The sequence below is a fragment of the Nipponia nippon genome, unplaced genomic scaffold, assembly GCF_047370975.1.
Source record: "Nipponia nippon isolate SJK-2023a ecotype South Korea unplaced genomic scaffold, ASM4737097v1 scaffold_18, whole genome shotgun sequence".
In the NCBI taxonomy this organism is placed as follows: domain Eukaryota; kingdom Metazoa; phylum Chordata; class Aves; order Pelecaniformes; family Threskiornithidae; genus Nipponia; species Nipponia nippon.
The window spans coordinates 6,195,372-6,206,398 of record NW_028262334.1 but is presented as its reverse complement, the minus strand read 5'-3'; the positions used below and the strand labels follow the sequence as shown (position 1 = coordinate 6,206,398).

Sequence of the window (11,027 nt, the reverse complement as noted above, 5' to 3'; positions counted from 1 at the left end):
ATTGGTCAGTCTCAGTGGAGTTTTGTGACGGCTTTGAGTACTTCAACGTTCTTACTGGAAGTGTATCATGGAAATTATTATTCTTTTATTCATCTCTTGAAGGTCACTTCTTATTTTATTGTGGTCCAGTGTAACTCACTAGCCACAATCCAGAAAATGGGGAATTTAGCTATAATCTCAAACTAAGCACAGAAAATCTTTTCTCTGGGATTTTAGCTTTAGTTATGAGTGTGTTTTGGAAATGATAAACACACTAGCAGTGACTCTAATCGCCAGTCCTTCCAGCCACACCTGACCATGCTGTGCCTGCTTGGCAAAGGCCTACTCATTGTCTAACCCAGCTGTACCTGTTTACTTTACAGATTAACTAGGCTCATCTGCACCTGATTACCTACAGCTGGTGAACTATGAGCAGCTGTAACTAATTCAGGCATTGACTAGCTCAGCCCTACCCAGTCATGACTTTGGGAAGGTCAGTGGTTCAGAGCTGTTGCCGGGTCAGGGTTGGCAGCCTCTAAAATCTCAAGGAGAGCAGGCAGTTGGAAATCGTTCCTTACTGATGGCAGGATTTCTCACACACAGACAATCAGGTATCCTGCTAGGGGTTTAATTACTTGCAAGACGGTTAATTAGCTTCTTGCTGTAAAGATTGTACTGCAGAAGAGTTATTTCTGCCTGTTTTAGAAAACTCTGGGTCTTTTCTTTTTACTGGAAAACAAGCTTCATACAGGTGAAGAAGGAAAAATGTGAGACTTTGACAGAGATGCAACAGGTTGTTGTGCTTGTATTACTATGCTTGTTTTACGGCAAAATATCAGTAATGGTATGGCAATTCACCTTACCTCTACTGGCTTTTTAAAAAAACACAGGACTTTCCAAGGTATCACACAATTAGAACTACAGAGGACTAATTGGATCCTGGTACTTCTGACAGTCATGTCTCTCAATTGCCCTACTGTTTTTAATGTGCCTGAGTGATCAACGTGAGACAATATTGACTATGTTTCACTGTGCTCAAAGACTGCATTCCAAAGAAAGATCGTGAATGTGCTATAGACTTAATAATGTTGTTTCTCCTGGGACCTGAAGGAGTTGAGTGTTCTAGTTGATCTTCCTGACAGAAAGGGAATGTCTCTCTATACTTTACCTCCTGTGGATCTTCATGGAGCTTTTACAAGAGCTATCTGATCATTGGCTACATCATTTAAGTCTTTTTGGCAGGTTTCTGAAAATGCTGGAAGTAAATCATAACTTGTCCTAATCTCTTTTAAATGGCTGAAGGCTTTAGGTAAATTGAGTCATGCCAACATGACAAAGTACAGTCACTGACTGTCCCATTCCTTACGGTCACTGCAACAATATGTACTTTCAGTTCGTTTGTCGTAAAGACTACTCTTTGTCTAAAATAAATAAGTCCAATTATGAGATTTTCATAGGAATTCTACATTCGGAAAATGGACCTAATAATAGAAATACAGCCTTTTGTCTTTGGCCCTGTGAAAACATGTATCCAATTTTAAAGTCAGTGGAAGTCTTAGAAGCTCCTGCCAACACCTGCTTTCTTTTATCATGAACAGCTCTGATATATCTACAAAATAAAATCTATGGGTTTCATCCTGTACTCTTTGCATGCTGTAAGTCCTTGTCCTAACTGCAGTGAAGAAATTCTGCCCAGTTTGGCAGAAATAGGTTATAAATTGGAAGATTTTATTGAGAAGGTAATGTTAACTTTTGATGATTTATTTGAAGGAGAGAGAGGCAAAGATACTCGTGACACCTTGTCTATGGCAAGAAAGATTGAAAAAGCAAAATTTACAATCAGAGCAACTGTACAGTTGTTAGATTTACCCCAAGAAATAATTTAGTCTGTGAAACAGGACCTTTAAGTGCTTATGTTCACTTGTAACTTTCACATAACTATGTATGAGATTATGACAGTGAAACTACCAGATTAGTGAGGCTCTGACAGCACTATATTAATGTAATATATTATGTTTTGGTAAATCCTTGTAAACATGTAATCATTAATTACTATTTGCAAAAAACTGTCAGAAGGTACATATTACTTTTTTATAATGGGGTAAACTGGAATTTAATATTCAGTTACTCTGTTTAAGATCATCTAGCAAAACTAGAAAAAAGTTGAAAATATAATCCAACCTTCCTAATTTCCAATCATTTTCTTTAACTACTAGGTAATATATTCACATTGACAAAATACCTATCATGGTTGTTTTGGTTGGTATTTTTATGGTTTTGCGTTTTTTTTTTTTTTAAGTGGAGAGTTCCTCTTTGTAGCACTGGCCAGTGGCAGATACTTAGGTAGAAATATATTAATACAATTTTTTTCCCCTGAGGTTTTATATTTTTTAGCTTCAGCAGCTTGAAAGCTTGAAGACTATGTTTAACAGCCACCTTTGAACATATTCTCTGTGAATTTGTTAATGGAAACAAATGGATGAATTTTGTCCATTCTCGTTTGAACTGGTTTTTATTTTTGGCCTCCACAAATTCTTGTGGCAATGAGTTTGGCAACAGCTTATTTTGCTTTGTCTGAAAGAGATCTTCCTTTGGTTTCTTTTCCTTAAGTTCTCATATTGTGCGGAAAAAATTAACAGCAATTCCTCATGCATTTCCTTTACACCATTCATGGTTTTTTTTATAGTCTCTATTATGCCCCCTTCAGTACTTTTGTTTTTAAGATCAAGTCCTATTCTATGTATTTTTGTTGGGAAGTTATTTCACACCCCACATGATCTTGCTTTCCCTTCACTCTCTTGTGTCTTCCCTATGTTTTTTGAGGCAATGATAAGAATTGGATGTAGTATTTAAGAGGTATGTTGTGCATTTGCATGATAGCTTTAACTTTATTCTCTATTTATTTTGTAATTTTTTAAATAAATTACCTACATTTTCTATAGGAATAACCATGTCTTCTCCTCCCTTCTTACTAATATTTTTTCTAATTCCACATGTAGAATTTATCTTTTTTTAGGTATAACTGATAAATGTGTCTATTAACATTCAGAGATGCTGATCTTCTATTTAACTTAGAAATCTGTGCTTCAAGTCTGAAGAGAAAACTAATTACCTGAATCTTTGCCTGCTTCTCAAACTTAGACAAATGTTGCCCCTACCCCTGTGCCTTGTCTTCCTCATGTCTTTGCTCTATTGTGATTATGGCATCATTTACTCATAAGCATTCCTAAATTCCTGCTTGCCTTTGAGTGCTGAGCTGATGTTTTTTTAAAAAAAAAAAAAATCTACAATGAGTGTAATATCTGTCTTCCAAGTGTGAAGAGCTAGTGTCTATCAGGGTATATTTACTCTTAAAGTATCTTTTTTCCCCATATTCATCCCTTTGCACTTTATCTGCTTACAGGGATCATACTGCCATTCACACCGGTCAGGGAGACGTAGATGGAACCATGTTTAGTTATGCTGAGGTAAAAATCTCTCATGAGATTTGGTCAGTTTAGCTGGAATCTTGTTTTGGAAGACTACCAGGAAAAATAGTTGAACGTATGGTGATGAAATGTTTTTGTCTTTCAGTTTTTAATGTCTTTGCTTTTATATTTCATTTTTGTATTTGTTATAAAAGTTGATACAGAAAGAAAAGATTTTTACAGAGTGAATCAAATGTAAACTCCTTTGTGAAATTGAACTTGTCTTCTGCATAGTGTTAGTGCATATATAAAGCTAATTGGAGACATGAGAACATGCACAATATACTTTCTGAAAAACCTCTCAAGATTAGATATAACTAAGAAAATCCAGGTTTTGCTCTGAACTGTACTACAATACTTTGTGATCTAGCTGTGTTACTTCATTTCCCATTGTGTTTAAAATTTCCATCTTCTTAAGATGTAGAAATAAGAATGCTGTTATATTTGTAAGCTATTCTGAGATGCTGAGGTAGAAAATGCTATAAATTGAATGCAAAGCATTTATACTGAATGTAAATCATGGTAATGATCATGACTCAGGGCATTTCCTGGGAGCATTAACTCTACAGAAGATGTTTGCTTCTGTTCATTAACCTCAGGAAAAACTAGTTGTTAATGACCTTAGCCACTAAGGTGCTCTCCAAGTTGTGTGTTTGCCCTCAGTAGGCTCTGAGCTGGTAGCTGGGAACTCAGTCTGTTCTGTTCTCAGAGGATTTTATTTTTGTGCTTGTATTACAGCATTATTGGGCATTTGCCTGGAGTTAATACCCTCACATGTTAGATTGAATCAAGGTATCAGAGAAAGTAATCTAGATTCTATTAAAACTAGATACTTTGAGCCTAAGGGACCAGTAGGCTACAGGTGAGGCTCTAGGAAAGAGGATTGTCTGGAGAACAGCTGTTTTGCAGCAGCAGCAAAGGCAAGGCTGTTAGGTCCAGGACCAGAGCCTGTGCATATCAAAAAGCACAAATCAATTAGAATCACAGAATTGTTTAGGTTGGAAAAGACCTCCAAGATCATCAAGTCCAACCATTAACCTAGCACTCCTAAGGCCAACACTAAACCATGTCCCTAAGCACCGCATCTACGCGGCTTTTAAGTACCTCCAGGGATGGGGACGCAACCACTTCCCTGGGCAGCCTGTTCTAGTGCTTGACAACCCCTTTGGTGAAGAAATTTTTCTTAATATCCAACCTAAACCTCCCCTGGTGCAACTTGAGGCCATTTCCTCTTGTCCTATCACTTGCTACTTGGGAAAAGAGGCTGACCCCCCACCTCACTACAACCTCCTTTCCGAGACTGATAAGGTCTCCCCTCAGCCTCCTTTTCTCCAGGCTCAACAACCCCAGCTCCCTCAGCCGCTCCTCACCAGCCTTGTGCTCCAGACCCTGCCCCAGCTTCGCTGCCCTTCTCTGGCCACGCTCCAGCCCCTCCATGTCCTTCTTGTAGTGAGGGGCCCAAAACTGAACACAGGATTCGAGGTGCGGCCTCACCAGTGCCGAGTACAGGGAGATGATACCTTCCCTAGTCCTGCTGGCCACACTATTTCTGATACAAGCCAGTATGCTATTGGCCTTCTTGGCCACCTGGGCACTCTGCTGGCTCCTATTCAGCCAGCTGTCAACCAACACCCCCAGGTCCTTTTCCACCAGGCAGCTCTCCAGCCATTCCTCCCCCAGCCTGCAGCATTGCATGGGGACCCAAGTGCAGGACCCAGCACTGAGCCTTGTTGAACCTCACACAGTTGGCCTTGGCCCATGGATCCAGCCTGTCCAGATCCCTCTGCAGAGCCTTCCTGCCCTCCAGCAGATCCACGCTCCTGCCCAACTTGGTGTCGTCTGCAAACTTAGTGAGGGTGCACTAGATTAAACCTCAAGCAGCTTCTATCAGTAATGGCTGACCTTGCTGGAACACAGGTGACTTGAAAGGTGACAGCATTCCGTTTAGTACTCCCCCAAAATACAATGAACTTAAAGTAGTATTCAGAATGATGGCACTTCACAGAAAGTTTTAGCCTGCACTTAGTCACTGTGTTGACCTTGAGCCTAGGCATCCCTTACTGGTCTTGTTCAGGTTGAAACAGGATAGGTAATGGATAGACTAGCATTCTGGACAGCTGCAGGTTTATATTCCAAACTAAAAAACTTAAGGTTTGGTGGCTAAAGTAGTCATAGATATCTTTCAGTGTTACGAGAATATAAGCAAAATATTTTTTTTTGTTAGTTAACACTACAGGAAATGCTATAGTTTTCAAGCCTCTGTGTGTATAAGTGCAGAAATAACACCCCAGGTGACAGCTCAAATCATGAAAACACAAGCTATGTGGAGGAAGGGAATTTGCAGATGCAAGTGTATGGTAGAATTAACATTGTTCAACCCAATGAAAGAATAGTCAGTGTTCTTCCTACACTTTCTTTCTAATGCCTTTTAACTGGATGGCAGCTGTGGGAAGGCCTCTAATTACAGAACAACAAGCTGTTTCCAATAAGATATCTGACTGATTTTTAATTGATTATTTGGAAACTTTTTGTTTATATATGAAAGGTTTTCTTTGGGAAAGACTACTTTCCTATGTGATTTTGTCCTGGGCAATAATAAAACCAAACTATTTTGGAGGATAGAGGATCAAGCTAATTCATCAATATTCTGGTTTGTGCTTTTTTTAAGTTGGCTTGACATTAATCTATGTTGTCTGGTGCCTGAAAAAAAATGACAATTTGACTGCTTTGTTTGCCTGTTCTCTATCAGCCAGCCTCCATGGCAGGACTGTTTCTCCTATGATACACTAGAGTGCAGTATCAACTCAGTTCAATGTATTTAAAAGTTTATGTTCCATTTTCCCGGTAGAAACTGAAAGAGAAAACCAAACTTTCACTTCCCCCATATGGGTTTTAGTAAGCTCTTCGAGTTGCTGTGCAGCATTTATTCACAAAATAAATATAACAGCCAGCAAACTTGTGCCACTTCTGGGGGTTGGGAACTGCTAATTAGAACAGCAGTGTTGTCAGACTGAATGTCAGCAACTTCCTTCAGGTGGAATTTTAAGCATCATAAGGTAGTTACTCATAAACCTGGTTTAGGATCAAGCCATTAAAAAATCAAGCTTTTTGTTAATCTCCTAAACCACCTTATTCTCTCTCGTTTCTTTCAATTTTGCTACTGTAAATTCATTGCAGGTTCTAATCCCTCAGCTTTCCAATTTTGCATGTAATTTTGTATCTTTTAACAGAATCTTGTTCTCAAAGTTGCTTTTTGCCACATGTTCATGGAGCTAGTGTAATTTTCCCCTCCCCAATTTCCTTCTCCAGCAGCTCCAACTGCAAGGACAGCCAATGTTTATAGTGAGAAGGTTAAAATATTCTAGATATCGTTGGTTGCTTCCTCCCATTTACTGACTCTGCAATTTCAATATGAAATCTACTGTAATGTGGAAGCTGTTTCCAATATACTATAAGGGCTTCTTACCATATGCTCTCCCGTCTGTGATAAGAATGAGGGTTTTGGAAAAAAAGGCAAAAATTTCAGTGCGTGACAGTAATTGAGCTGTGTGCAATATCTGCCTGCTTTAAGAAAGTCTTGAAAAGTAAATATGTGTATTATACATGTCATGAGATCCTCTACCTCCAGTTTATTCCACATTGCTGATCAAATATTTTCTGTGCAAAAGATAATGGGTATGAGGCCTGGAGAATTAATGAAACTAAATACATCTCAAGAACTATAATTCAGTAAACAGCTTGCAGTCACTCCAATTGATTGAAGTGGCTTTTAGGCCTTCAGTGATGACTGACACCTTTCCTAAAGATTAACCACAACAATATGTTAAACTTAAATGCAAGTGTCGTTATAAATTCTTTAAGACTTTCTGCAAAACCCGCCCACCCTGGTAATGTCTGATGTTTCTAATCTAAGTGAGGCTAGAGCAGGAAGAGGTATGTAGGTCTGTAGTATGTATCTTAAAAACCCCCCAACCGTGCCGAACAACCGACCAACCAACAAAAAACCCACAGAAGAAGGGGAAAAAAGAGGAACTGTTTAATTTTAAATGTCTTTATTGAAATTACCTTTAAATCTTACAAGTTTCTGTGTTACAAAGATTTTTCCTCTTGATGTATTTGTTATTCCTATCTCTTATCGTACGGAAAGAATGAAATTAGCAAAAATAGATTCAGTGTTAAAAGGTGTACTTTCTTATAGAGTAGGTTTGAATTTGGCTCTCTATAACTACTCATTTTGCAACACTTATTTTAATCTTCCATTCATAATTAGTTTATAAAGAGCCAATAAATTATTAAACTCTAATAGCATTACAACATGGATGTAATGCTAAAAATTGTAATAAGCGCTTCAGTGTTGGCTATTACCTATAAGCAGATAACAGAACCCATCATACATAACTATTTATCCCTCATTAAAAATCTATTAAAGACTTACACTTTATAGATCAACCCTTAATATACAGTGTGATCAAAAAATACATAGAATTCTGTATGCAGACAAAAATATTTCAGAAAAACATTGCCAATATTTTGGGGAACAACAATTTTTCAATAGTCAATAACAGATCCAGGAAGGGAAACAGAAAAATATTTTCTGTGTTCTTCAAAACAGCATTTGCTTAGCTAATTGAAGAAATCTCATTCTTTTTGAAACCATATTAAGCAATATGGTCAGTCAGCATGCTTCAAGGGACTGTACTGACTCTATTCTTTGATATCTGTAAATAGAAAACTTTACAAACTGGAAGTTCTACTTTTTGTTCTAATGCTTTTGTTTTACTGTTTCCTCACCTTCACACTTCTTTCTGTCATTTATTTCAGTAGATGTCAATTCTTGTTTAATTTTAGAGGAGAAAATGTGTTGCGCCTCCTGTAGTGAGCCTTAGGCGTTGTATCAAGCCTCACAGAACAAATGTAGCACTAGGGGTCACTAGCACTCCATCATTCACCAGCATCTGGTGGAAAACATGCCTGATTTTTGTCGCAGCAACAAGCCTATTTTGCTATGAAGTTTAGTAATATTTGCACTGCCAAACAGGCAACTGTTTCAAGGTCTAATGTATACATGCAAGTAGACACCATATGTGTTTACAAAGATATGTTTATGAAAGATCGCAAACTATTCAGAGCTGCTATTCTTTATGTATTTGGGTTTCTCATTCCTTCCAAATTCTTGGGCTGTATTGTGTTTCTTTGTGTATTTCATACTAACCTACAGTCAGCCTGTAAATTATTGTACCCATATGTCACTGGGTCTCAGGAAACTACATACCTTTTAAATCTAACTCGCAGTAATCAGTATGTGGCAGTCACAAATGCGGTACCTGAGAGTTTTTGCAGGACTGGGCTCCTTCATTCTAAGAGGTGTTGGGCACAGAACATGAACTGGTTCTCAAAAAAAATTTCTAATCACTGAAGATCTGTCCCCTACTCACAGTATTGTGCTACAAAAATATAATTAGTGTACTTAATGACCCTTATACTAAAAAATGTCAGTTGATTAAGCATAAATGGTGCATTTTTTTAATCCTGTTTAATAAAATTGCTGTATTTTCAGTATTTTTTCCATTAAAATTGAAGGTCTAAACAATGATTAAAAAACCCTCTGTAGATAATAAATCACTATCTGTAGTAGCTTACTAAATATGGAAAAAAATCTTGGGATGGAATTTAGCAGGGAAGATGGAAAATAATTTTTTTTTGCATACACCACATGCCAGGGGTGTTTCGATTAGAAGGTTTTTATTCAGTCTATATAAAGAGAAGGACATTTTTATAAAGCAAAGATTTTCTTTCTGCTTCATATTGAAAACACCGTAGGTTTTTCAGGGATGATAGCTGAGTCTTATTCCTTCTCAAAACAAAACAACACTAGCATTTAGTAAAGGTCAGAAGTTCTTGGGTGCAGAGCGGGCAGTGAGGGTTGTGGGTAACGGTTCTGCATGTGAGGTGTAGTTAGGCTGTGGAGATCCTTTTCTTGTGAACCAAGATGTTATGTCCAAAGTTAACACGAGTTCAAGGGAGACCTATAAAAGGAAAAGTTGTTGAGGGTTTCTAAATACATAGAGACCACCTCTGGCTCAGGTATTGAAGGCTGAGAGAGCATTCAAGGGAATTATTATGTATTCTGGCCTTATTCTTAATTCTTCCCTATGCATCTGCTTTTGGCCACTATGGGAGACAGCATAGCAGGCTACACAGACCTTTGATCTGTCCTATTCCTCTGTTCATTTTCATTTGATATAAAAAAAAGATATTTAAAAAAAAAAAAAAGGAAGCTGGTATTGCCTGCAGGGAAATGTTTTCATCATCATCATAGTAATTTTAAATGGGCTTTGCCCTCTCTGCTTGTAAGGCATCATGTCAACTCATCTTTAGTTACATCTCAGAACAGTCACAGTAACATCCTCTGTTCTGTTATTTCATGTAATCTGCTCCTAAAAACCACTGTCGGTTTCTTAATTACACCACTGAGAATGTTACCAGATCGGACGCTGTTGCATGCTGACGCTTACATTACAGCCATTTAGATCACTTCACCTGTTGTAACTGAGCAAGTACTAGTACTAATACGTAGCATTTCACTGCCATGGAGGCTTGAGTTCAACCCAACCAGGAAGAAGTTTTATTTGTACCTATTAATTTTCTCATGATATATATACTTCTTCCTATAGTGATTTTTTTCCCTGATGTGCACACATACTGGTTAGTTTATTCAATGAGCTTTTATTCAGGCTGGCTGCTGCATCTTACAAAATTTCATCCATATAAATCACTGCACTTTATTGTACTGTGAGTACAGTAACTTGCAGCCAAAGCAGCTTTTAAAATCTTGCCATCAGGTGAAGCAGGTTAATATATTAGTTCATTAATTCAAATAAAAAAGCCCTCTTAGATAGACTTTTTGTCTATTAGAGTGCTGCTGATTTGGCTGATAACAGCCTAGCTGTGTTGCGATAAGGTTCTTTGTCATTTTTAGAACTCATTTGGAACTAAGCTATTTCTGAGTTTTCATTGGAAACAAGTAAAGGAGAGTGAAAACTCTGACTGACATCATCTGTTTTTTCAGCTATTGTGAACTGACAGCAAGCCCAGCAACATAAAGTAACTTGATAAGAATACTATTCACCACTAAGGTTAGCGTTTGATCATTAAAGAGATAGGCACTCTGAGGGGTATTACCATTGACAGTACAACTACAAGCTGTCGAATAGATTTTTATTTCAGCCCAGTGAAGATTTTGAACTGAATATGCTTCTCTCATACAACAGAAGCATTATAAGCAAACCAAGTAATTTTATTTTTTATTTTCTTATGTGGTATGAGTGAACAGATGAGAATTAGTTTAAAACAAATTAACAAAGATTTAGTGCTTCATCCTGCTGTCACTGAAACAAAAATCTAAGTGCTGGTTAACGTCAAAAACGAGTAAGATCCAGAAATTAAAATGAAGTTGAAGAGTGTGACTCAGTTTGGTCTTTGCAGCATCTCCCATTATCTCATTCTGATTTTCATATTATTTATGTGGGAGCATCACAAAAAGACTTCAGCTGCTGACTGTGACTCAGCTGGCCAAGATGT

At 37.7% G+C, this 11,027-nt stretch overlaps 1 protein-coding gene across 1 annotated transcript in view; it reads left to right on the top strand.

Moving 5' to 3' along the window:
- The first annotated feature begins 513 nt into the window (after window positions 1-513).
- The window catches only part of TMEM132D (transmembrane protein 132D), a 279,666-nt gene continuing 269,152 nt past the window's right edge, over window positions 514-11,027 (top strand). The window contains exon 1 of the mRNA XM_087754869.1: window positions 514-590. Coding sequence (XP_087610995.1) covers window positions 560-590 — 31 coding nt within the window. The 5' untranslated portion in view covers window positions 514-559. The remainder of the gene's footprint in view (window positions 591-11,027) is intronic.